We start from the raw sequence: 25,613 nt of genomic DNA on the forward strand, positions 1-25,613 counted from the left end.
AGAGCAAAGACCATTGACAGTATAGGGACGCAGTCAGGACAGACCAATGTGGATGGAATGGACTGACGGTGTTCGGGCTCCCCCACTTGGGTCTGTGACACCCTCTGGGACAGATCCGGACGACCGGTAGTCACAGCGAAAATTCGGGGACAGCCCATAGAGTTACTCTGGGACACAGGAGGGTCCCGCACGACCATTAATTCCTCCACTACACCACAGGCAAGCATGTGACCCACTACAGCCACAATAACACTCAGCGGCTTTACAGGACACTCACAGCAAGGAACCATTACAGCCCCTGTACCAATTCAGCTAGGGAATATCTCCACCAGACACCCCATTGTTTTAGTTAATCTGCCCCACACAGCAGAACACATACTTGGCATTGATTTTATGAATGCCCACAGCCTGTCGTTCGACCCAGTCAATCAGTGTGTCTGGCAAATGGCAAAATCAGACAGAGCACCCGCAACGCTCACAGTAGGTGAATATGAAAATAGGATTAGCGCAGTCGGCGACTATTACTTTGACCCGACCACGTTCAGCATGGACAAACAGGTTAGGGCAGTTTTAAACAAACACAGGACAGCATTTGCCAGTCACCGGCACGACTGCGGCAGGATGACTGGACCAGTTCAGATTACAGGACCTGACCCGAGACCACAAAGACAGTATAGATTTCCCCTGGAAGCGGAGGGAGAAATCGGAAAGGTAATAGAGAGCTTATTAGAGCAGGGCGTACTAAGGACAGTACCCTCCACTAATAATGCCCCTATTTGGCCAGTGAGGAAGCACGACGGATTATTGCGCCTGACCATTGATTATCGGGAACTCAACAAAGTTACCCCAGCAGTAGCCCCCACGGTAGCAACAAGTCCCGAGACCATGCTCAAGCAGGGACTCAACTCCAAGTATTTTGTGGTATTGGACATTAGCAACGGCTTCTGGTCCATCCCATTGGCGATGGCGTGCCAGTACAAATTCGCATTCACTTTTTTAAAAAAATAATTTTTATTGGAATTGTTTTGAAAAATATATATCAACAGAATAACAATAATAATAATAAACACCCCCCTGCACCCGTAACAACGCATATAACAAACCCCCCCACCCCACCCAAACCCAATAAACAACAAAATAAATTAACAATAAGCAAATTAATTAAAACACTATCCCCCTAAACCCCCCCCCCCCCCCACTTTCCCCCCCTCCCCCCCAGGTTGCTGCTGCTGCTGACCTAGTACCTTATCGTTGACCCAGAAAGTCGAGGAAAGGCTGCCACCTCCTAAAGAACCCTTGTACCGACCCCCTCAGAGTGAATTTGACCCTCTCCAGCTGAATGAATCCCGCCATGTCATTAATCCAGGTCTCCACGCTCGGAGGTCTCGCATCTTTCCACTGCAGCAAGATCCTCCACCGGGCTACTAGGGACGCAAAGGCCAAAACATCGGCCTCTTTCGCCTCCTGCACTCCCGGCTCCACCCCAACCCCAAATATCGCGAGTTCCCGGCCTGGCTTGACCCTGGATGCCACCACACTCGACACCGTCCTCGCCACCCCCTTCCAGATCTCCTCCAGTGCCGGCATGCCCAGAACATATGGGCATGGTTCGCTGGACTCCCCGAACACCTGACGCACCTATCTTCGCCCCCAAAGAACCTACTCATCCTAGATCCGGACATGTGGACCCGGTGCAGTACCTTGAACTGGATGAGGCTAAGCCTTGCACATGAAGAGGAGGAGTTCACCCTCTCCAGGGCGTCCGCCCATGTACCTTCCTCAATCTGCTCCCCCAGCTCCACCTCCCACTTAGCCTTCAGCTCCTCTACCGACGCCTCCCCCACCTCCTGCATCACCTGGTAGATGTCAGACACCTTCCCATCCCCGACCCACACCCCCGATAGCACCCTATCCCTTACCCCCCGTGGGGGCAGGAAAGGAAACCCCTCCAGCTGTTGCCTAGCAAACGCCTTGACCTGAAGGTACCTGAACACATTCCCCGGGGGGGAGCTCAAACTTCTCCTGCAGTTCACCAAGGCTCGCGAACCTCCCGTCAATAAACAGGTCTCCCAACTTCCTAATGCCCGCCCTGTGCCACCCCAGGAACCCGCCATCCATGTTCCCTGGGACAAACCAGTGGTTCCCCCGCAGTGGGGCCTCCACCGAGCCCCCCAATTCCCCCCTGTGTCGCCTCCACTGTCCCCAAATTTTGAGGGTAGCCGCCACCACCAGGCTCGTAGTGTACCTCGTTGGAGGGAGCGGCAGCGGCGCCATTACCAGTGCCTTCAGGCTCGTGCCTCCACAGGACGCCACCTCCTTCCGTTTCCATGCTGCCCCCTCCCCATCTATTACCCACTTACGTACCATCGAGACGTTAGCCGCCCAATAGTACCCCGAGAGGTTGGGCAGCGCCAGCCCCCCTCTATCCCTGCCCCGCTCCAAAAAGACCCTCCTTACCCTCGGAGTCCCGTGCGCCCAAACAAATCCCAGAATGCTGCTGTTCACCCTCCTAAAAAAGGCCCTCGGAACGAAAATGGGGAGGCACTGAAACAAAAACAAAAACCTCGGGAGCACCGTCATTTTAACGGACTGTACTCTACCCGCCAACGACAACGGCAGCATGTCCCACCTTTTAAATTCCTCCTCCATCTGCTCCACCAACCTAGTAAAATTGAGCTTGTGCAGAGTCCCCCAGCTCCTTGCCACCTGAACCCCCAGGTACCTAAAACTCCTCACTGCCCTCTTTAGCAGGAGCCTACCAATCCCCTCCTCCTGATCTCCCGGGTGTACGACAAACAGCTCACTCTTGCCCAGGTTCAATTTATATCCCAAGAAACTCCCGAACTCAGCAAGAATCTCCATCACCTCCGGCATTCCCCCCCACCGGGTCTTCTACATACAACAGCAAGTCATCCGCATACAGCGACACTCGGTGCTCCTCCCCACCCTCGCACCAAACCCCTCCACCTCCTCGACTCCCTGAGAGCCATGGCAAGAGGCTCAATTGCCAACGCAAACAGCAAGGGGGACAGGGGGCTCCCCTGCTTCGTCCCACGGTGGAGCCTGAAGTACTCGGACCTCCTCCTATTTGTCGCTACACTCGCCATCGGGGCCTCATACAGCAACCTCAGTCATTTAATAAACCCCACCCCAAACCCGAACCTCTCCAACACCTCCCACAAGTACCCCCATTCAACCCTGTCAAAGGCCTTCTCCGCATCCAATGCCAACACAATCTCCGCCTCTCCTTCTGCTGCCGGCATCATTATTACATTTAGCAGCCTTCGCACGTTAGTGTTCAGCTGCCTCCCCTTCACAAAACCCGTCTGATCTTCATGTACCACCCCCGGCACCCAGTCCTCTATTCTAGTGGCCAAGATCTTCGCCAGCAACTTGGCGTCTACGTTCAGCAGTGAAATCGGCCTGTATGATTCGCACTGCAAGGGGTCCTTATCACGCTTCAGGATCAGGGAGATTAGCGCCCGAGACATCGTCAGGGGCAGAATACCCCCCTCCCATGCCTCGTTGAAGGTCCTAACCAACAGGGGGCCCAGCAGGTCCGCGTATTTCTTATAAAATTCAACCGGGAACCCATCCAGCCCCGGCGCCTTCCCCAACTGCATGTGGCCAATCCCACTGACCAGCTCCTCCAACTCAATCGGCGCCCCCAGTCCCTCCACCTGCTCCTCCTGCACCCTTGGAAATCGGAGCCTGTCCAAAAAACTCTCCATTCCCCCTCCCTCCGCCGGCGGCTCCGACCGGTACAGTTCCCTATAAAAGTCCCTAAAGACCTCATTGACCTCTGCCGCACCACATTCCCATCTCTATCCTTCACTCCACCAATCTCCCTAGCCGTGTCCCGCTTACGAAGCTGATGCGCCAGCATCCTGCTCGCCATCTCTCCATACTCATAGACCGCTCCCTGCACCTTCCTCAACTGTGTCTCCGCCTTTCTGGTGGTCAATAAATCAAACTTGGCCTGCAAGCTACGCCGCTCCCCCAGCATTCCCTCCTCCGGGGCCTCCGCATACCTCCTATCCACACTCAACAGCTCCTCCACCAGTCTCTCCCTCTCCCTCCTCTCCCCCCTCTCCCTATGGGCTCGGATGGAGATCAGCTCCCCCCTAATCACTGCCTTCAGAGCCTCCCACACCATCCCCACCTGGACCTCCCCAGTATCATTGACCTCGAGGTACCTCTCGATACATCCACGAACCCTCCTACACACCTCCTCATCAGCCAACAACCCCACGTCCAGACGCCAAAGCGGGCGCTGGTCCCGCACCTCCCCCATCTCCAGATCCACCCAATGCGGAGCATGGTCCGAAATCGCAATAGCCGAATACCCGGCCTCCTCCACCCTCGGGACCAGTCCCCTACTCAAAACAAAGAAATCAATGCGGGAATAAACCCTGTGCACATGGGAGAAAAAAAGAGTACACCCGAGCCCTCGGCCTCCCGAACCTCCAGGGATCCACTCCTCCCATCTGGTACATAAACCCCCTCAACACCTTGGCCGCTGCTGGCCTCCTGCCTGTCCTTGAACTAGAACGATCCAGTAGGGGATCCAGCACCGTATTGAAGTCCCCTCCCCATGATCAAGCCCCCCACCTCCAGGCCAGGAATGCGGCCCAACATACGCCTCATGAAACCAGCATCATCCCAATTTGGGGCGTACACATTAACCAACACCACCCTCTCCCCCTGCAGCTTACCGCTCACCATCACATATCTGCCGCCACGATCAGCCACAACCTCAGACGCCTTGAACACCACCCTCTTCCCCACCAGGATCGCCACCCCCCGGTTCTTCGAGTCGAGCCCTGAGTGGAAACCCTGCCCCACCCACCCCTTCCTCAGACGGACCTGGTCCGCCACCTTCAGATGGGTCTCCTGGAGCATAGCCACGTCCGCCTTCAGCCCCTTCAGATGCGAAAACACCCGGGCCCGCTTAACCGGCCCATTCAACCCCCTCATGTTCCACGTAATCAGCCGGATCGGAGGCACCCCGCCCCCCTCCCCCGTCGACTAGCCATAGCCCATCGACTGCTCACCCCTGGCCAGCACCCATTTGGCCCGTTTCCCATGGCGATAGAACCTCACCCCGACCCCCCCGACCCACACCAACTCCTCCCTGGCCAATCCAGCAGCAACCCGGTATCCCCCCCCAGGCTAGGACCCCTCCTAGCCGCGTCTCTCCCTCCATTGTACTCCCGTGAGCCAGCTGACGTCTGCTGACCCCGGCAGCTCCTGCTCTAACTCCGACCCCTCCCGATATGAGGTCCCCCCTTCTCCCCTGCATCAGCTCCTTGGCACCGCTTCAGCACGGGAAACCCGGTCTAATAACCACGCCCCTCGCCACTAGCTCCACCCCTTCGTCCTGCAGTGCGGGAAACCAGAGAAAAGCCCGCGCTTTCACACTGCCCCACCGCACCAACGCAGCTCCCAAACAGCAGTCCCAACCCAACCACCAACTCCGTACAAACAAAGACGCAGATCAACCACAAACCCCAGTACCCCCCTTAGAACACAAAACCATAACCCACATCGTCCGAAAGGAAGAGAAAAAGCAGAAACAAACAGAATAACCCGCTACAGCATAAACAATGATACAGAAATAGAAAATCTCCCACAGCCCCCAATCTCTAGTTCGAGTCCAACTTTTCAGCCTGCACAAAGGCCCACGCTTCCTCCGGGGACTCAAAGTAGTGATGCCGGTCCTTGTAGGTGACCCACAGGCGCGCAGGCGGCAACATGCCGAACTTCACCTGCTTTCCATGGAGCACCGCCTTCATCCGGTTAAACCCGGCTCTCCGCTTGGCCACCTCCGCACTCCAGTCCTGGTAGACACGCACTACCGAATTCTCCCACTGACTACTCCTCACCTTCTTGGCCCATCGGAGAACACACTCCCGGTCACTGAACCAATGGAACCGCACCAGCACCGCCCGCGGGGGTTCATTCACCTTAGGCCGCCTGGCCAGTACTCTGGGGGACCCCTGCAGCTCCAGGGGCAGATGGAAGGATCCTGCCCCCACCATCGAGTTCAACATCACGGCCACGTAGGCTGGCAGGTCCGACCCATCCAGCCCCTCCTCATGGCCCAGGATCCGCAGGTTCTTCCTCCGTGACCGAAGCTCCATCTCCTCAAACCGATCTTGCCACTTTTTATGAAGCGCCTCGTGTATCTCCACCTTCCCCACGAGGGCCGAAACCTCCTCCTCGCGCTCAGAGGCCTGTTGCTGCAACTCGAGTATCGCTGCACCCTGGGTTGTCTGGGTCTCCAGCAGCTTACTGGTCGTCACCTTCAGGGATTCCAACAACTCCTCTTTCAGCTCCGTGAAATAGCGCAGAAGGGCCGCCTGCTGCTCCTCAGCCCACTGCCTCCACTCCTCAGGGGCTCCACCGGCCGCCATTTTGTCCACCTTTCCCCGCTTTTCCAGGGGAGCTGCTGCCGTTTTTCTCCTCTCCTCACTTCGAGTCCGCACCATAAATCCCGGGGGGTTTTGCTCCAGACCCCTTTATCCACCGGGAATCGTCGAATCAGCGCCGTTTGGGGCCCATAAAAGAGCCCACAAGTCCTATTAAAGCGGGAGCTGCCGAACGTGCGGCTTAGCTCCACATAGCTGCAACCGGAATATTCGCATTCACTTTTAATGGTCAGCAGTACACGTGGACATGCCTCCCACAAGGATTCCACAACTCCTCCTCCATTTTCCACCGACAGCTGGCAAATGGACTATCAAAATTTTCCCGACCCGAATGTCTGGTACAGTGTGTGGACGGCCTATTACTGCAGACAGACACCAAGGCAGAGCACATCACGCTTCTGTCTGAACTCCTGGAACTTCTAAACACAATCGGATGTAAAGTGAACCCCAGAAAGGCCCAAATATTGGAGAATAAAGTGATGTATTTGGTACAGTCATCACGCACGGCAAACACGAGATCGAGTTCAAAAGAATTGACTCGATCGTCAAATTGCCCCTTCCCCAAAATGTTTCATCCCTCCGGTTGTTTTTAGGACTGGTTGGGTACTGTCGGAACCATATTGACGGTTTTGCGACAAAGGCTGCCCCACTTTCAGACCTCCTTAAGAAAGGAGCTCCTTGGGAATGGATTCCGCAGCATACAGAGGCTGTGGAAGATTTAAAGAAAGCCCTTAGCGCAGCCCCTGCACTACAAGTTCCAGACCCGCTTTCCCCCTATGCAATTGAGGTAGCAAGCACAGATCTGACCCTCTCGGCCGTGCTCCTTCAGGAACGGCACGAGCAGCTACGACCAGTGGCTTATGCTTCCCGACCTTTAGACCCAGTAGAGCAAGGATTTTCAGCCTGCGAAAGGCACCTACTCGCAGTATTCTGGGCAGTATAGTACTTTTCGTACATTACCGGCCTAAGCCCCATAACTATTCTGACCGAACACACCCCCACACAGCTTCTATTGGACGGATGACTGAAGGACGGTTCAGTTAGCCAAATTAGAGCAGCTAGGTGGACACTTCTTTTTCAAGGACAGGACATCACAGTTAAACGGACTAAGGCACACACCTTCTTAGCAGACAACCTCCAATACACAGGACAACCCCATGCTTGCGAGATAGTATCCCCCTCCACAACACAGGACCCTTCATTGCAAAGACGCCCCCCCAGGAAGATAGGAAGTTCAACTCAAAGCCCCCAGCACACAGACACGTGTGCCCCCTTGAAGGTTTATGTGGATGGTCCATCCACTGTTTTAAATGGTGAGTGCATTACAGGATGCGGCATCTCTGTAGAGGATGCGCAGCGACGCGCATTAGAAGAGATATCTTTAAAGTTACCCAGTCACTTAGGCGCGCAGGCAGCAGAGCTCGCAGCCATAGCTTACATAGTGGACCACCCAGATTCGTTCCCCAGCCCAGCAGATATATATTCGGATAGTCTATATGTCTGCAACAGTTTGTCAGATTTTCTTCCCCTGTGGAAGACAAGAGGTTTTGTTTCTGCGGATGGAAAGCCCCTTCCATCAGCCCCATTGCTCCGCCATATCCTAGAACAGGCAAAGGATAGGATTTACGGAATAATTAAAGTGAGAAGTCATCATCGGTCATCCCCCCCTGGAAATGTGAAAGCCGACGCACCGGCAAAAGCAGGTTCCAGACATGGATATTTTTGGACACCCCCCGCTAGCGCCCCTGTGAGTTCAGTTCAGGTCTCACAGACAAACATTGAGGATCTAGTACAGGCCCAAAAACAGGACGGCAATCTCAGGGGGATTAGTATAGGAAAGTTTTCGGCCCCGTACGACACGCTCTGACCACACATGATGGTGTGGTTATCAAAGATAAACTGTACGTGGTTCCTGAGAAGGACAGGAATCAAATGATTTGCCTATTCCATGATGGTCATGGACACCAAGGGATAGACCCCATCCACAGCCCACCTGAGACAGCTCTGTTGGTGGCCAGATTTGAGAGAAGATGTAACACATTACATCGAGAATTGTTTAATTTGTGCTCAGAATAACCCGGAGAGGTATTCTAAAAAGGCTCAGCTTGGTCACACTCATAAGAACATAAGAACATAAGAACTAGGAGCAGGAGTAGGCCATCTGGCCCCTCGAGCCTGCTCCGCCATTCAATTAGATCATGGCTGATCTTTTGTGGACTCAGCTCCACTTTCCGGCCCGAACACCATAACCCTTAATCCCTTTATTCTTCAAAAAACTATCTATCTTTACCTTAAAAACATGTAATGAAGGAGCCTCAACTGCTTCACTGGGCAAGGAATTCCATAGATTCACAACCCTTTGGGTGAAGAAGTTCCTCCTAAACTCAGTCCTAAATCTACTTCCCCTTATTTTGAGGCTATGCCCCCTAGTTCTGCTGTCACCCTCCAGTGGAAACAACCTGCCCGCATCTATCCTATCTATTCCCTTCATAATTTTAAATGTTTCTATAAGATCCCCCCTCATCCTTCTAAATTCCAACGAGTACAGTCCCAGTCTACTCAACCTCTCCTCATAATCCAACCCCTTCAGCTCTGGGATTAACCTAGTGAATCTCCTCTGCACACCCTCCAGCGCCAGTACGTCCTTTCTCAAGTAAGGAGACCAAAACTGAACACAATACTCCAGGTGTGGCCACACTAACACCTTATACAATTGCAACATAACCTCCCTAGTCTTAAACTCCATCCCTCTAGCAATGAAGGACAAAATTCCATTTGCCTTTTTAATCACCTGTTGCACTTGTAAACCAACCTTCTGTGACTCATGCACTAGCACACCCAAGTCTCTCTGAACAGCGGCATGCTTTAATATTTTATCGTTTAAATAATAATCCCGTTTGCTGTTATTCCTACCAAAATGGATAACCTCACATTTGTCAACATTGTATTCCATCTGCCAGACCCGAGCCCATTCACTTAACCTATCCAAATCCCTCTGCAGACTTCCAGTATCCTCTGCACTTTTCGCTTTACCACTCATCTTAGTGTCATCTGCAAACTTGGACACATTGCCCTTGGTCCCCAACTCCAAATCATCAATGTAAATTGTGAACAATTGTAGGCCCAACACGGATCCCTGAGGGACACCACTAGCTACTTATTGCCAACCAGAGAAACACCCATTTATCCCAACTCTTTGCTTTCTATTAATTAACCAATCCTCTATCCATGCTACTACTTTACCCTTAATGCCATGCATCTTTATCTTATGCAGTAACCTTTTGTGTGGCACCTTGTCAAAGGCTTTCTGGAAATCCAGATATACCACATCCATCGGCTCCCCGTTATCTACTGCACTGGTAATGTCCTCAAAAAATTCCACTAAATTAGTTAGGCATGACCTGCCTTTAACGAACCCATGCTGCGTCTGCCCAATGGGACAATTTCTATCCAGATGCCTCGCAATTTCTTCCTTGATGATAGATTCCAGCATCTTCCCTATTACCGAAGTTAAACTCACTGGCCTATAATTTCCTGCTTGCTGCCTACCTCCTTTTTTAAACAGTGGCGTCACGTTTGCTAATTTCCAATCCACCGGGACCACCCCAGAGTCTAGTGAATTTCGGTAAATTATCACTAGTGCATCTGCAATTTCCCTAGCCATCTCTTTTAGCACTCTGGGATGCATTCCATCAGGGCCAGGAGACTTGTCTACCTTTAGCCCCATTAGCTTGCCCATCACTCCCTCCTTAGTGATAACAATCCTCTCAAGGTCCTCACCTGTCATAGCCTCATTTCTATCAGTCGCTGGCATGTCATTTGTGTCTTCCACTGTGAAGACCGACCCAAAAAACCTGTTCAGTTCCTCAGCCATTTCCTCATTTCCCATTATTAAAACTCCCTTCTCATCCTCTAAAGGGCCAATATTTACCTTAGCCACTTTTTTTTGTCTTATATATTTGTAAAAAGTTTTACTGTCTGTTTTTATATTCTGAGCAAGTTTACTCTCATGCTCTATCTTACTCTTCTTTATAGCTTTTTTAGTAGCTTTCTGTTGCCCCCTAAAGATTTCCCAGTCCTCTAATCTCCCAGCAATCTTTGCCACTTTATATGCTTTTTCCTTCAATTTGATACTCTCCCTTATTTCCTTAGATATCCACGGTCGATTTTCCCTCTTTCTTCCGTCCTTCCTTTTTGTTGGTATAAACCTTTGCTGAGCACTGTGAAAAATCGCTTGGAAGGTTCTCCACTGTTCCTCAACTATTCCACCATAAAGTCTTAGCTCCCAGTCTACCTTAGCTAGTTCTTCTCTCATCCCCTTGTAATCTCCTTTGTTTAAACACAAAACACTAGTATTTGATTTTACTTTCTCACCCTCCATCTGTATTTTAAATTCCACCATATTGTGATCGCTCCTTCCGAGAGGATCCCTAACTATGAGATCATGAATCAATCCTGTCTCATTACACAGGACACGATCTAGGACCGCTTGTTCCCTCGTAGGTTCCATTACATACTGTTCTAGGAAACTATCGCGGATACATTCTATAAACTCCTCCTCACGGTTGCCTTGACCGACCTGGTTAAACCAATCGACATGTAGATTAAAATCCCCCATGATAACTGCTGTACCATTTCTACATGCATCAGTTATTTCTTTGTTTATTGCCTGCCCCACCATCTCGTTACTATTTGGTGGCCGATAGACTACTCCTATCAGTGACTTTTTCGCCTTACTATTCCTGATTTCCACCCAAATGGATTCAACCTTATCCTCCATAGCACCGATGTCATCCCTTACTATTGCCCGGATGTCATCCTTAAATAACAGAGCAACACCACCTCCCTTACCATCCACTCTGTCCTTCCGAATAGTTTGATACCCTCGGATATTTAACTCCCAGTCGTGACCATCCTTTAACCATGTTTCAGTAATGGCCACTAAATCATAGTCATTTACGATGATTTGTGCCATCAACTCATTTACTTTATTCCGAATACTAAGAGCATTCAGGTAAAGTACACTTATGTTGTTTTTTTTTACCTCTGTTTTGAATCTTAACATCTCCAGTTTTATTCCTTTTGTTATTACTGGGCCTATTCACTGTGCTCCCCTCAGTCACTGTACCTTGTACTGTCGCCCTTATGGATTTCTGACTATATCTTCTCTGCCTTGCACTTTTCCCCTTACTTCCTTTTGTTTCTGTCCCTGTTTTACTACCTTCCACTCGCCCCATTAAAGGCCCCTGGACTAACCTCCAGATCGATTTTATAGGTCCATTGCCCCCATGCAGGAATGGCTATAAATACGTTTTGGTGGCAATAGATACATTCACCAAATGGGTAGAGGCATTCCCATCACGAACTAACACGGCCAAAACAACCGCAAAGATCCTGACCCACCACATCTTTACTAGATGGGCACTCCCCAGAAGTATTGAGTCAGACCAGGGATCTCATTTTACAGGACGGGTCATGAAGAACGTCCTGACCATATTCGGCATTAAACAAAATTACACATTGCGTACCACCCTCAGTCCAGCGGTATATTGGAACGCATGAATCGGACTCTAAAATCGACCCTTAGAAAGATGGTCCAGGAAAATAATACGACTTGGGATTCGGTGCTCCCATTCGCACTTATGTTTTTAAGGAATACTGTTTCAGCCTCAACAGGTTTCACCCCAGACACACCGGACGCCCCATGAAAGGTTCTGAATTCCTTTTAGGACTTGACATGACCAGCCCAGAAGTGACGGACCTCACACATGAGACAGCAGTCAAACAATTAGTGTAGAATGTAAGATCGGCTCAGTTAACAGCCGCAGTTAAATTGGGAAAGAAAAAGAAACAGAGCAAGGCTTGTTTCGACAGAACAGTACATTCCACAGAGTTTCAGGTTGGACAACAGGTAATGTTGTCTGTTTATAACCCCAGCACGTTTTTGGCCCCAAGATATTCAGGTCCCTACTCAATTACGGACAAAGTCAGCCCTTCAGTGTATAAAATAAAGTACCTCAACGGGAAGACTGCCTGGTTCCATATCAACCAGTTAAAGGCATATGGAACACCGTCCAACCACACACACCATGTCCTGCTAGACGCAGCAGAACACCACGTCCCACCCACAAGAGACACATTTCCACCCTCCCCCTCACAGACCAGTTCCTCATCGGACTTGACCTCGACTCCGCCCATTGACTTCAGACCACGCCCCGAAACGCCCATAAGCTGCCACAGCAGAGACAGCGACTGTGACTCTGACGACAGCCACAGCACGCCTCTCTACTGCCCTGATACAACAGACCCCACACACACCAACTACGAACCCGACTCCAGTGATCCTTTTGAGATCATATACATAAAGGCCCCAGACCCAGAACACCCGCCCCACACTGACAACCCCGCTTTCGCTCATTCAATGTCTGACAACACTCATTGGCACCGCGACAATTCTTCCTGGCTCGTCCGGAACGACGAGATGGACCCCCGTTCACACAATGCTACCATAGCACGCCTGATACATACAAGGGTATGGGATCCGGGAGAAAAGGATGACTTTAAGTCTGACTCCCGACACGGCAACCCCTTTGCGACCCTGTTCGCAGAAGATAATGATTGAGGTGTCCAGATGATGTAAAAAGAGGAACCGCTTGAGAGATAAACGGTGTCCTTTTATGATGGAACCTACATTATGTTTCTTTCATGTTTGTTTGTTTCATGTTTGTCTTTGGATCAGTTCAGAACGACTAGGAGGATTGGCCACACGACTTTTCAGCTGAAAAGTTTGTGACCATCTCACATTTCGTCACTGTTCTTCTGTAGTGAAGATGTTTTGTTCCCCAGAACATTTCATAACTGCTCTTCTGTTTGGAGATCAGAAGAGGCAACCCCCATGATGACTACATTCTTGCCCGTTTGTTTCATGTCGCTCAGGCAGTGGAGAAACGGCATTGAGGACCCGCCCTGTCTGAGGACACCCCTCTGGTCAGCTAAGCTCGGGTACAGCACAGCACGCCCTACCCGGGGATTCCATCCAAATCTTACCCGTCGCGGCCCATACGCAACTCATTCGAATGTCTTATTTCTAAAAAGTTTGATTTTGTTTCCTTTGTTTTAGGTAGCCCTTTGGTTGCCATTCCACATGCTATTTACATCCAGGAACATTGGGATGGAAAATTGCAAAGCCTGCGAGATGGCTCGCAGTGGTACAGTATTTGAGTATATGCCTTGTCCTAAATTTGTTTTGAAAAAAAAAAAAATTTGAGGGAGTCACATGGAGTGACCATTCATAAAGGGAAAATTGGCACAAGCGGACAATATATATCATTTGAGGTATTAAGCAGAACACTAACAGACACTATGCTTGATCCCATAGCTTGCGGACGTTCGAAGGAGGGACCAAAGCAGGATCAGAGCAAGATCAGAGCAAGCAAGAGAAGATAAGAGAGAAGGAATATGACAGCAGCGACTGTATTTTTCTCCTTAACATGTATACTTTTGAGCACGTACGCGTACCCCCTTTCCCCTATGACCCCGGCAGTTAATGTTTCCCAGATACAGACCACTCCAAGCCCAGTAAACGGCAACAGTACCCCGACCTGGTGTACCAAATTTCTAACTTGGTACTCCTTGTCATATGTCGTAGAATCGCTTTTGGCACTGGCGATTATCTGCATCATAGTACAGACTTTTAGGATGAGGAAATGGCAAAGGAGAGCCTACCGCTCTCGTACCTCGACGGTATATAGGATGAGAGCCCCTATCTTCGGTTTCCATCAGTCCCCCGAACCCCTTGAAATGTAAATAAAGGATTTTCTTTTCGTTGTTGCCATGCCATGTAAATAAAGGAACTTTTTCAATTGATTGTGACACTCTGAGCTCGACTGCCGAGCCAGAGAAATGGAATGTAATACTTCTATTGTTTGTAAGGTTAGGAAGTTAGGATGTTTTAAAATGTTTGAGTGAGTATAGTTTATTTAAGGTGAGTTAGAAGTTCCCGTTGTGATTTTGATAATGCATGCCCCCATGACATAGTGCCAAATGGAGATTGTAGGTAAAAGATTTCTGCATAGTTGAGGAAAGTGCAGAGGCCATGGAACTCGCTGAGGTCAGAGAACGAAGACACCGTACTTAGGTGATCCTTCACGCTTTCGCGTTAGGATCACAAGGAGCGAGTGTAGCCACCTGGGTTGACCACTTCCTCACACAAAATGGAAGAACGCAAAGGTTACAGGGAAAAATGGACAGTTGCAAAGAGACAAGCAGTTTGCAGAATCCCCTGTGTATTCTAGCTGCTAAAGAAACCAGACAGCATTGTAACTAACGAGCTGCACATATTAAGTGAGCGATTCCCGGTGATTCCCAGGCACAATGGACATAACAATTAGAAGAGATTGAAACATTTGATAGAAGGTCAGACATCCTGGCGCAAGTGGCGTCTGAAACAAAGGGCACAAATAAGGTGGAAAGAACCGCCCAGTGATCGAGGAACAGCCCCGTTATTGGGGAAATTCAAATTAATCGATTGGAAAGAGACCCAATCAATTGCAAGTTTATAGAGGGTCCGCCCAGAAGGGCGTGAAGCCCCTGGGACCTATAAAAGTCAGGTCCCAGGACTGATTCTTTCTTCTTGACCAGCCGGCCCTCCCAGTAGAACATCTTTGCAGCAGAAGACCTTGAGAAGGAGAGGTCTGGTCAGCAGCCGCCATCAAGTAAGTGTCATACAACGCACGCTACGAGAGTAGACACTCCTGACCCCTTTAGTCCACACCAACTGGAAGCCTGCGGATCCAGGACAAAGCAAGAGGCCATTGTTCCCTGATCCAGCAGTTCCCTTATTCCAGATAAGTATTGGCATGTTAGTGGTAGGAATAGCCTAGTCTTTTAGTGTTATATGCATGAGTAGTAAATTACTGTGTAATAATAAACGTGTCTTGTTTGAACTTACTAACTGGTGTATTGAGTCATTGGTCTGAACTTGAACTTGAATCTTGTGGCGGTATCATAAGGATACCTGGCGACTCTAGAGCTAAGGAATAAAACAGAACCATTTGTGTGTAAAGCACGCTCACCCAGAACGAGCAACAGTATCATCTGCAAATTTACTGACCCACCCTTCAACTCCGTCATCCAAGTCATTAATGAAAATCACAAACCGCAGAGGACCCAGAAATGATCCCTGCGGTACGCCACTGGTAACTGGGCTCCAGGCTGCATATTTGCCATCCACCTCCACTCTCTGACTTCCATCGGTTAGCCAGTTCGTTATCCAACGGGCCAAATTTCCCACTATCCTATGCCTCCTTACTTTCTGCATCAGCCTACCATGGGGAACCTTATCAAATGCCTTACTAAAATCCATGTACACTACATCCACTGCTTTACCTTCATCCACATGCTTGGTCACCTCCTCAAAGAAGTCAATAAGACTTGTAAGGCAAGACCTACCCCTCACAAATCCGTGCTGACTATCCCTAATCAAGCCGTGTCTTTCCAGATGCTCAGAAATCCTATCCCTCAGTACCCTTTGCCTACCACCGAAGTAAGACTAACTGGCCTGTAATTCCCAGGGTTATCCCTATTCCCTTTTTTGAACAGGGGCACAACATTTGCCACTCTCCAATCACTGGTACCACCCCTGTTGACAGTGAGGACGAAAAGATCATTGCCAACGGCTCTGCAATTTCATTTCTTGCTTCCCATAGAATCCTTGGATATATCCCGTCAGGCCCGGGGGACTTGTCTATCCTCAAGCTTTTCAAAACGGCCAACACATCTTTCCTAACAGGTATCGCCTCGAGCTTACCAATCTGTTTCACACTGTCCTCTCCAACAATATGGCCCCTCTCGTTTGTAAATACTGAAGAAAAGTACTCGTTCAAGACCTCTCCTATCTCTTCAGACTCAATACAAAATCTCCCGCTACTGTCCTTGATCGGACCTACCCTCACTCTCATATTTCTCACATATGTGTAAAAGGCCTTGGGGTTTTCCTTGATCCTACCCGCCAAAGATTTCTCATGCCCTCTCTTAGCTCTCCTAATCCCTTTCTTCAGTTCCCTCCTGGCTATATTGAATCCCTCCAGCGCCATGTCTGAACCTTGTTTCCTCAGCCTTACATAAGTCTCCTTCTTCCTCTTAACAAGACATTCAACCTCTCTTGTCAACCATGGTTCTCTCACTCGACCATCTCTTCCCTGCCTGACAGGGACATACATATCAAAGACACGCAGTACCTGTTCCTGGAACAAGTTACAAATTTCACTAGTGTCTTTCCCTGATAGCCTATGTTCCCAACTTATGCACTTCAATTCCTGTCTGACAGCATTGTATTTACCCTTCCCCCAATTTTAAACCTTGCCCTGTTGCACGCACCTATCCCTCTCCATTACTAAAGTGAAAGTCACAGAATTGTGGTCACTACCTCCAAAATGCTCCCCCACTAACAAATCTATCACCTGCCCTGGTTCATTACCAAGTACCAAATCCAATATGGCCTCCCCTCTGGTCGGACAATCTACACACTGTGTTAGAAAAGCTTCCTGGACGCACTGCACAAACACCACCCCATCCAAACTATTTGATTTAAAGACTTTCCACTTAATGTTTGGAAAGTTGAAGTCACCCATGACTACTACCCTGTGACTTTTGCACCTTTCCAAAATCTGTTTCCCAATCTGTTCCTCCACATCTCTGCTGCTATTGGGGAGCCTATAGAAAACTCCCAACAAGGTGACTGCTCCTTTCCTATTTCTGACTTCAACCCATACTACCTCAGTAGGCAGATCCCCCTCGAACTACCTTTCTGCAGCTGTTATACTATCTCTAATTAACAATGCCACCAACCCCCCCCCCCCCCCCCACCTCTTTTACCATCCTCCCTAATCTTTTTGAAACATCTATAACCAGGGACCTCCAACAACCATTTCTGCCCCTCTTCTATCCAAGTTTCCGTGATGGCCACCACATTGTAGTCCCAAGTACCGATCCATGCCTTAAGTTCACCCACCTTATTCCTGATGCTTCTTGCGTGCAAGTACTCTCCTTTGTCAGTGTTACCTTCCCCACTGCGTCACTACATGCTTTGGCATCCTGAATATCAGCTTCCTTAGTTGCTGGACTACAAATCCGGTTCCCATTCCCCTGCCAAATTAGCTTAAACCCTCCCAAGGACTACTAGAAAACCTCCCTACTAGGATATTGGTGCCCCTCTGGTTCAGATGCAATCCGTCCTGCTTGTACAGGTCCCACCTTCCCCAGAATGCACTCCAATTATCCAAATACCTGAAGCCTTCCCTCCTACACCATTCCTGCAGCCACGTGTTCAACTGCACTCTCTCCCTATTCCTAACCTCGCTATCACGTGGCACCGGCAACAAACCAGAGATGACAACTCTGTCTGTCCTGGCTTTTAACTTCCAGCCTAACTCCCTAAACTTGTTTATTACCTCCACACCCCTTTTCCTACCTACATCGTTGGTACCAATGTGCACCACAACTTCTGGCTGCTCACCCTCCCCCTTCAGGATCCTGAAGACACGATCCGAGACATCCCTGGCCCTGGCACCCGGGAGGCAACATACCTCCCGGGAGTCTCGCTCGCGACCACAGAATCTCCTATCTATTCCCCTAACCATTGAATCTCCTATTACTATTGCTTTTCTATTCTCCCCCCTTCCTTTCTGAGCCCCAGAGCCAGACTCAGTGCCAGAGACCTGGCCGCTAGGGCCTTCCCCCTGGAGGTCATCCCCCCAAACAGTATCCAAAACGGTATACTTGTTTTGAAGGGGAACGGCCACAAGGGATTCCTGCACTGTCTGCCTTAGTTTCCTTTCCCCTGACTGTAACCCAGCTACTCTTGTCCAGTACCTTGGGTGTGGCTACCTCCCTGCAACTCTTCTTGATAACCCCCTCTGCCTCCCGGATGATCCGAAGTTCATCCAGCTCCAGCTCCAGTTCCCTAACACGGTCTCTGAGGAGCTGGAGTTGGGTGCACTTCCCGCAGGTATAGTCAGCGGGGACACCGGTGGTATCCCTCACCACCCACATCCTACAGGAGCATGCAATTGCCATAGCCTCCATCCCCTCTTACTTTACAGAATATAGCCGCACTGTGGACCAACTGGACCTCCGCCCTCCGACTCTGCTCCCAGTCAGCTGCACTCTCTGTAAACTCCTGGCTCCCTTCTTGCTCTTTGCGGAAATGAAAGGAGCACCTTACTCCCTCCTCACCTAACTCCCTCAGTCACCAAACTCTCACTATAGCACTCAAATGCACCAAGTTCAGCACTCCAGTGCAAACCTTGGTCCAGTTGCCAAATGTTATTAAGTTACTTTATGAAAGTTACTTTATGAATGATGGTGAATTTGCATTTATTTAGGTTTGGCACAGTCTGGTTCTTGGGGATGTTTTGATGAATTTAATCGAATTGAGCTGCCTGTATTATCGGTAGCAGCGCAACAAATTTATATCGTTCTCATAGCAAGGAAAGAAAGGAAGAAAGTATTTATCTTCACTGATGGAGATAGCGTAGCACTTAATCCGGAGTTTGGCATCTTTATCACAATGGTGAGTGAATGGAAAGTCAAAATGCACACAGCTTGAATAAGTTTTCTTTGCTCTGTCCAATCAGGACAGATCTTGAAACAAAAAAACTGGAAGCGCTGGAAAAACCCAACTTCTCTGGCAGTATCTTTGGAGAGAGCAGCTTTGATTTTATTAAGGTTGTCTGAATTTCCTGTTAGTATCTCCTTAATAATGGATTCTGGCATTGATCATAGATCATAGAATTTACAGTGCAGAAGGAGGCCATTCGGACCATCGAGTTGGCACCGGCCGTTGGGAAGAGCACCCAACTTAAGTCGACTTCTCCACCCTATCCCCATAACCCAATAACCCCACCTAACCCAAAGGCAATTTAGCATGGCTAATCCACCTAACCTGCACATCTTTGGAAAGTGGGAGGAAACCGGAGCACCCGGAGGGAACCCACGCAGACACGGGGAGAACGTGCAGACTCCGCACAGACAGTGACTCAAGCTGGGAAACAAACTTTGGACTCTGGAACTGTGAAGTACCGTGCTGCCCTAAAACTTTAATTGGTTAACCAAAATCCAAAAAAGCCAAGTGATGGATTCTTCCACACTGAATGATGTGGCCTACATGTGAGATCTACTCCCCTTTTTTAAAATAAATTTAGAGGACCTAATTAATTTTTTCCAACTAAGGGGCAATTTAGTGTGGCCAATCCACCTAGCCTGCACATCTTTGGGTTGTGGGGGTGAAACCCACGCAAAAACGGGGAGAATGTGCAAACTCCACACAGACAGTGACCCAGAGCCGGGATCGAACCTGGGACCTCAGCGCTGTGAGGAAGCAGTGCTAACCACTGCGCCACTGTGCTGCCCCATGATGTTAGGCTTGGTGTCTCCCTCTTTTCTTGAATAGTGGTGTTACATTTGTGATGTTTTAATTCACTAAAACTTTTCCAGAGTCGAGAGAATTTTGAAAGATTACAACTACCACATTTATTATCTCTGCAAGCGCCTCTTTTAAAACCAGAGGATGCAGGCCATTAGGACCAAGGGAACTTGGGAATTTTTATTTTTAATAGTTTTCCCAGTGCCTCTTCCCCAGTGATTTTGATTCTTTTGAGTTCCACCCTCACTTTTACCTCTATCTTCAAGTATTCCTGGTATGTTTTTCATGTCTCCTGCAATGAAGATTGACAATACCTACTCATTCGCCAATGTTACAGACAAGATGAGAGAAATGCTGCAAACACTTTTCCCTGCCCTCCTGCCTGTAATCAATGAGCTTTTGAGAGGACATTGTGTATATTTTTCTTTAACCCGTGAATGTGTGGACAATCTGAGTAACCAGCAGCAAGCTTCTCGTGGGGTTACAGAGAGAATCATTTATTCACCAAAAAGTGAATGATATGGCAATTACTCACACAAACATGTTCAAGGATAGTACAATTAAAGAGAATAGTACACCTTTCATAGAATCGCAGAATCTGCAGTGCAGAAGGAGGCTATTCGAAATCATTGAGCCTACACCAGCCCTTTTTGAAAGAGCACCCGACTTAAGCTCACATTTCCACCCCATCCCCATAACCCACCATCCACCTAACCTTTTGCACACCGAGGGACAATTTAGCCTGTCCAATCCACCTAACCTGCACACCTTTGGACTGTGGGAGGAAACCTACACACACACGGGGAGAAAGTGCAAACTCCACACAGACTGTCATCCCAGGACATAATTGAACCCGGGACCCTGGAGCTGGGAGGCAGCAATGCCAACCACTGTGTCACAGTGCCACCCTTTATACGTTAGAGACAAAAGAATAGTTGTGAGAAAACAAAGGAAGTTTTAAAGGATTAATATTTGCCTTGGTAAACATTAGAAATAATGTATAGGTTTAAGTGCATTTAATTTAATGTTTCTGTGCCTGGAAGGGTAAAACCTATAGTGAGATTCCTGCTGGACAAAGGTGTTTCTATGTATGGGGTTGGTTAGGTTCCACCTGTGCTTCTATTATGTTTCAAGAGGGCTACAGCATGAAGAATAAATAAAAGGCATTAGCATGGGGGTGTCGCTTAGCAACTGGACCTATGTAATATGCAGAAGTTTTAAGTTTTAGTTTTAGCTGAATTTGTGGGAAGTTGGATACAGGACATTGGGGAGTGAACAACTCTCAACTATGCCAGGAGAATCTGGATAGGACAAGCGAGTTGCAAAGATGCAAGCTTCCTAAGTGACAAGATACAATCCAGATAACCAGGGAATTAGGACAGAAAGAATCTTTAAGGTACCTGAAGTTAAGAGAACAGAAATCAAGGTATTGTTCAAAAGAGTTCAAGGAACAGTTAAAGAGACAATTGCAGTAACTATATGTGAAGTGGAACAGCAGATTTCAGAGGCAGATTAAACACTTGATGTCAGTTTTATACAGTCTGGGTATTAAGAGTTAAACACTTGTGAACAGCTTATACAGCAGTCAAGACAAGGAAATCCTAAAAGGGGGTTAATCCTAAAAGACATATTTACCATGCACTTCCAAGTACTCTGCAATGTCATATTTAATAATGGACTCTAAAATCTTACCAAGGACCAAAGTCAGGCTAACCAGCCTATAATTTCCAGAGGAGATTCACAAAAATCATCCCTGGAATGAAGAGCTTGTCATATAAGGAGGGATCTGCACTTAGTAGAGTTTAGAAGGATGAGAGGGGGGGGGGGGATCTCATTTAAACTTACAGGATACTGAGAGGCTAGATAGAGTGGACATGGAGAGGATGTTTCTACAAGTAGGAAAAACCAGAATCCGAGGGCACAGCCTCAGGCTGAAGGGCCAATGCTTTAACACTGAGATGAGGTGCAGCACGGTGGCACAGTGGGTTAGCCCTGTTGCCTCACGGCGCTCAGGTCCCAAGTTCGATCCCGCCTCTAGGACACTGTCTATGTGGAGTTTGCACATTCTCCCCGTGTTTGCATGGGTTTTGCCCCGACAACCCAATGATGTGCAGGGTAGGTGGATTGGCCACGCTAAATTGCCCCTTAATTGGAAAAAATTAATTGGGTACTCTAAATTTATTTTTTAAAACTGAGATGAGGAGGAATTTGTTCAGCCAGAGGGTGGTGAATCTTGGAACTCTTTGCCACAGGAGGCTGTGGAGGCCAAGTCACTGAGTGTCTTCAAGACAGAGATAGATAGGTCCTTGATCAATAAGGGGATCAGGGGTTATGGGGAGAAGGCAGGAGAACGGGGATGAGAAACATATCAGCCATGATTGAACGGCGGAGCAGACTTGATGGGCTGAATGACCTAATTCTGCTCTTATATCTTCTAGCCAAATGGCCTTCTCCTGCTCTCTTGAGTTCTTGTGGAGTGCGCTGTAAGAGGATCTATATAAATTTCCTTCCATTTAAGTTAATAGAGGTGAAACAAGGTGAACCCATGACAGCTCCCTGTTTTCCTGCCTAAGCTCTGCCCTGGCTGTCCTTTCAGAATAGGTGGTAAAGATAAAAATCTTTATATATTCTGATCTTCACTCAACTTAGGACTGGATAAATGAAGGAATTTCATTCTAAAAAAAACACTTCTCTTGGAGTTATCTTTCTGACTAATATTACTGTGTATTTTATTTTCTCTTTCCTCCCTTATAGAATCCTGGATATGCAGGACGTCAAGAATTGCCAGAAAATCTAAAAATTCAATTCAGAACAGTAGCCATGATGGTGCCAGATAGACAGGTGAGAGGAATTATCCCAAATGTGAAATAGAACATAGAGCAGAGAACAGTACAGCACAGTACAGGCCCCTCGGCACACAATGTTGTGCCGACCATTTATCCTAATCTAAGATCAGGCAGAATTCTTACCATCAACTACCACTCACTGTCTTCTTTCGTCCAGCCAATTCTGTATCCAATTTCCCTGCATCCCATGCCCTCTGACTTTCTGAATGATCCAACCGTGGGGAACCTTGTCAAATGTCTTACTGAAATCCATATAGTAAGAAGTCTTACAACACCACGTTAAAGTCCAACATGTTTGTTTCAAACACTAGCTTTCGGAGCACTGCTCCTTCCTCAGGTGACTGCAGAGGTATGTTCCAGAAACACCTTTATAGACAAATTCAAACCGACCGACCTCCTCAGAAGACAAAGCGTGGTACATTGGCGAGACTATGCAGACACTGCGACAACGAATGAACGGACATTGCGCAACAATCACCAGGCAGGAATGTTCCCTTCCACTCTGGGTACACTTCAGCAGTCAAGGGCATTCAGCCTCTGATCACCGGGTAAGCGTTCTCCAAGGCGGCCTTCAGGACGCGCGACAACGCAGAATTGCCAAGCAGAAACTTATAGCCAAGTTCGGCACACATGAGTGCGGCCTCAACCGGGACCTGGGATTCATGCCGCATTACAATCACCCCCCACCACCTGGCCTGGGCTTGCGAAATTCTACCAACTGTCCTGGCTTGAGACAATTCACACCTCTTTAACCTGGGGTTACCCCTATCTCTGGATCTGTAACGACTTAATCACCTGCTAATGCTCACATTCTAAGCATTGTCTGGCATCTTTGAACTTGTCTATATAGATGTTTTTGGAACATACCTCTTCATTCACCTGAGCAAGGAGCAGTGCTCTGAAAGCTAGTGTTTGAAACAAACATGTTGAACTTTAACCTGGTGTTGTAAGACTTCTTACTGTGCTCACCCCAGTCCAACGCCGACATCTACACATCATGAAATCCATATACACCACATCTACTGCCCGAACTTCATCAATGTGTCTCTTCACATCCTCAAAGAATTCAATGAAGCTTGTGAGGCATGACATGCCCCTCTCAAAGCCATGCTGACTATCTTTAATCAAACTATGTTTTTCTAAATAATCATAAATTCTGGGCTGGATACTCCGGTTCCCAACAGCCAAATCGCATTTGGTGAACAGCCAGAGAATCCAAATTCCCGATGAAATCAGGAGAGGAGCTGCTTTCGCAATGCTCCGCCCTTCCAAAGCGGCGTATCACTGGCCTCAGGCCATTGCCTGAGGTCTGCCCCCGATGCTCCGTCCTCGACCAGCCTAGTTCTCGACAGCGCAGGACACATGTAGTCTCATCCAGATGTCTTTGCACAGGACATCCGACCGAAGGGGGGGAATATTTTGTGGGCCGGGTTCACATGCACGGCCATGGACCCGGCAATTCTGCAGGCCATACCGGCAGCTAGAGCCGGGTGCTCTATGCTGCCTTCCTGCCAGCCCCCAGCAAAACGGGTAATCGGTGGCCGTTTTGCGCCAGTTCTCCTGGGAACATGCGAACATAGCCCCAGAATTGGTGAATCCAGCCCCTATCTCTCAGAACCTTTTCCAGTAATGTGCTCACCACAGTGTTATGGCAGCGGTGTTTTCAGAACCCCAAAATGTATCATGGAGTTCATCCCTTTAATGGATTGTTGCTTTTGAAGCACACGGCGCGTTCTCCAGGTGTGGTATTACAATTATGGACATGTGGGTTTTTAAACACAAAACAATGTTTATTCCATGATTCAACTTAACCTTTCAAATATACATTGGATCACTTAACACCCCTTCAAAGATAACCCTGAAAATAATGCAACACTAAATAATCCCTCAAAATGTTTAATCAAACCTCCAAAAGCCTTCACATTTAACAACAGAAACACATCAGGTTAAAGACATTACTGTTATGAGTTTAAATCACCCAAATGATTCAGAGATAGTCTTTCATGGCAGAGATCACGGCAGATCCAGCTCACTGCAAACACAGACACACCCAAGCTCTTTTCCTCAAAACTGGCTTTCTCCTTTCAAACAGCTCACAGCAAACCAGCAAGGCACTTTTCAGCTGCTCTCTCTCAAACTGAAACAAAAGCAGGAGTGAGCTCAGCTCTCACCACCGTCTGACATCACTTCAGTAATATGTGCTGCTCCATGCAGTTTAGTGAAGCCCCGCCTCTCTGTCCGCACTGTTTAGTGAAGCCTCGCCTCTCTCTCCGCACTGTTTAATGAAGCCTCGCCTCTCTCCGCACTGTTTAATGAAGCCTCACCTCTCTCTCTCTCTCTCTGCACAATTTAATGAAGCCTTGCCTCTCTCTCTCTCCTTACTGTTTAATGAAGCCTCGCCTCTCTGTCTCCGCACTGTTTAATGAAGCCTCGCCTCTCTGTCTCCGCACTGTTTAGTGAAGCCACGCGTCTCTGTCTCCGCACTGTTTAATGAAGCCTCACCTCTCTCTGCACTGTTTCATGAAGCCTCGCCTCTCTCTCTCAGCACTGTTTAATAAAGCCTTGCCACTCTGTCTCCGCACTGTTTAGTGAAGCCTCGCCTCTCTGTCTCCGCACTGTTTAATGAAGCCTCACCTCTCTCTCTCTGCACTGTTTCATGAAGCCTCGCCTCTCTCTCTCAGCACTGTTTAATAAAGCCTTGCCACTCTGTCTCCGCACTGTTTAGTGAAGCCTCGCCTCTCTGTCTCCGCACTGTTTAATGAAGCCTCGTCTCTCTGTCTCCACACTTTAATGAAGCCTTGCCTCTCTCTCTCTCCTTACTGTTTAATGAAGCCTCGCCTCTCTGTCTCCGCACTGTTTAATGAAGCCTCGCCTCTCTGTCGCTGCACTGTTTAATGAAGCCTCTCTCTCTTC

The 25,613-nt window shown here is 48.6% G+C and overlaps 1 protein-coding gene across 1 annotated transcript in view; it reads left to right on the forward strand.

Moving 5' to 3' along the window:
- The window catches only part of LOC119966923 (dynein heavy chain 8, axonemal-like), a 1,786,259-nt gene that overhangs the window by 1,144,637 nt on the left and 616,009 nt on the right, over positions 1–25,613 (forward strand). Inside the window, exons 45-46 of the mRNA XM_038798881.1 lie at positions 18,815–19,002; positions 22,609–22,695. Of these exons, the coding sequence (XP_038654809.1) occupies positions 18,815–19,002; positions 22,609–22,695 (275 nt within the window). The remainder of the gene's footprint in view (positions 1–18,814; positions 19,003–22,608; positions 22,696–25,613) is intronic.

This window comes from Scyliorhinus canicula, chromosome 6, assembly GCF_902713615.1.
Source record: "Scyliorhinus canicula chromosome 6, sScyCan1.1, whole genome shotgun sequence".
In the NCBI taxonomy this organism is placed as follows: domain Eukaryota; kingdom Metazoa; phylum Chordata; class Chondrichthyes; order Carcharhiniformes; family Scyliorhinidae; genus Scyliorhinus; species Scyliorhinus canicula.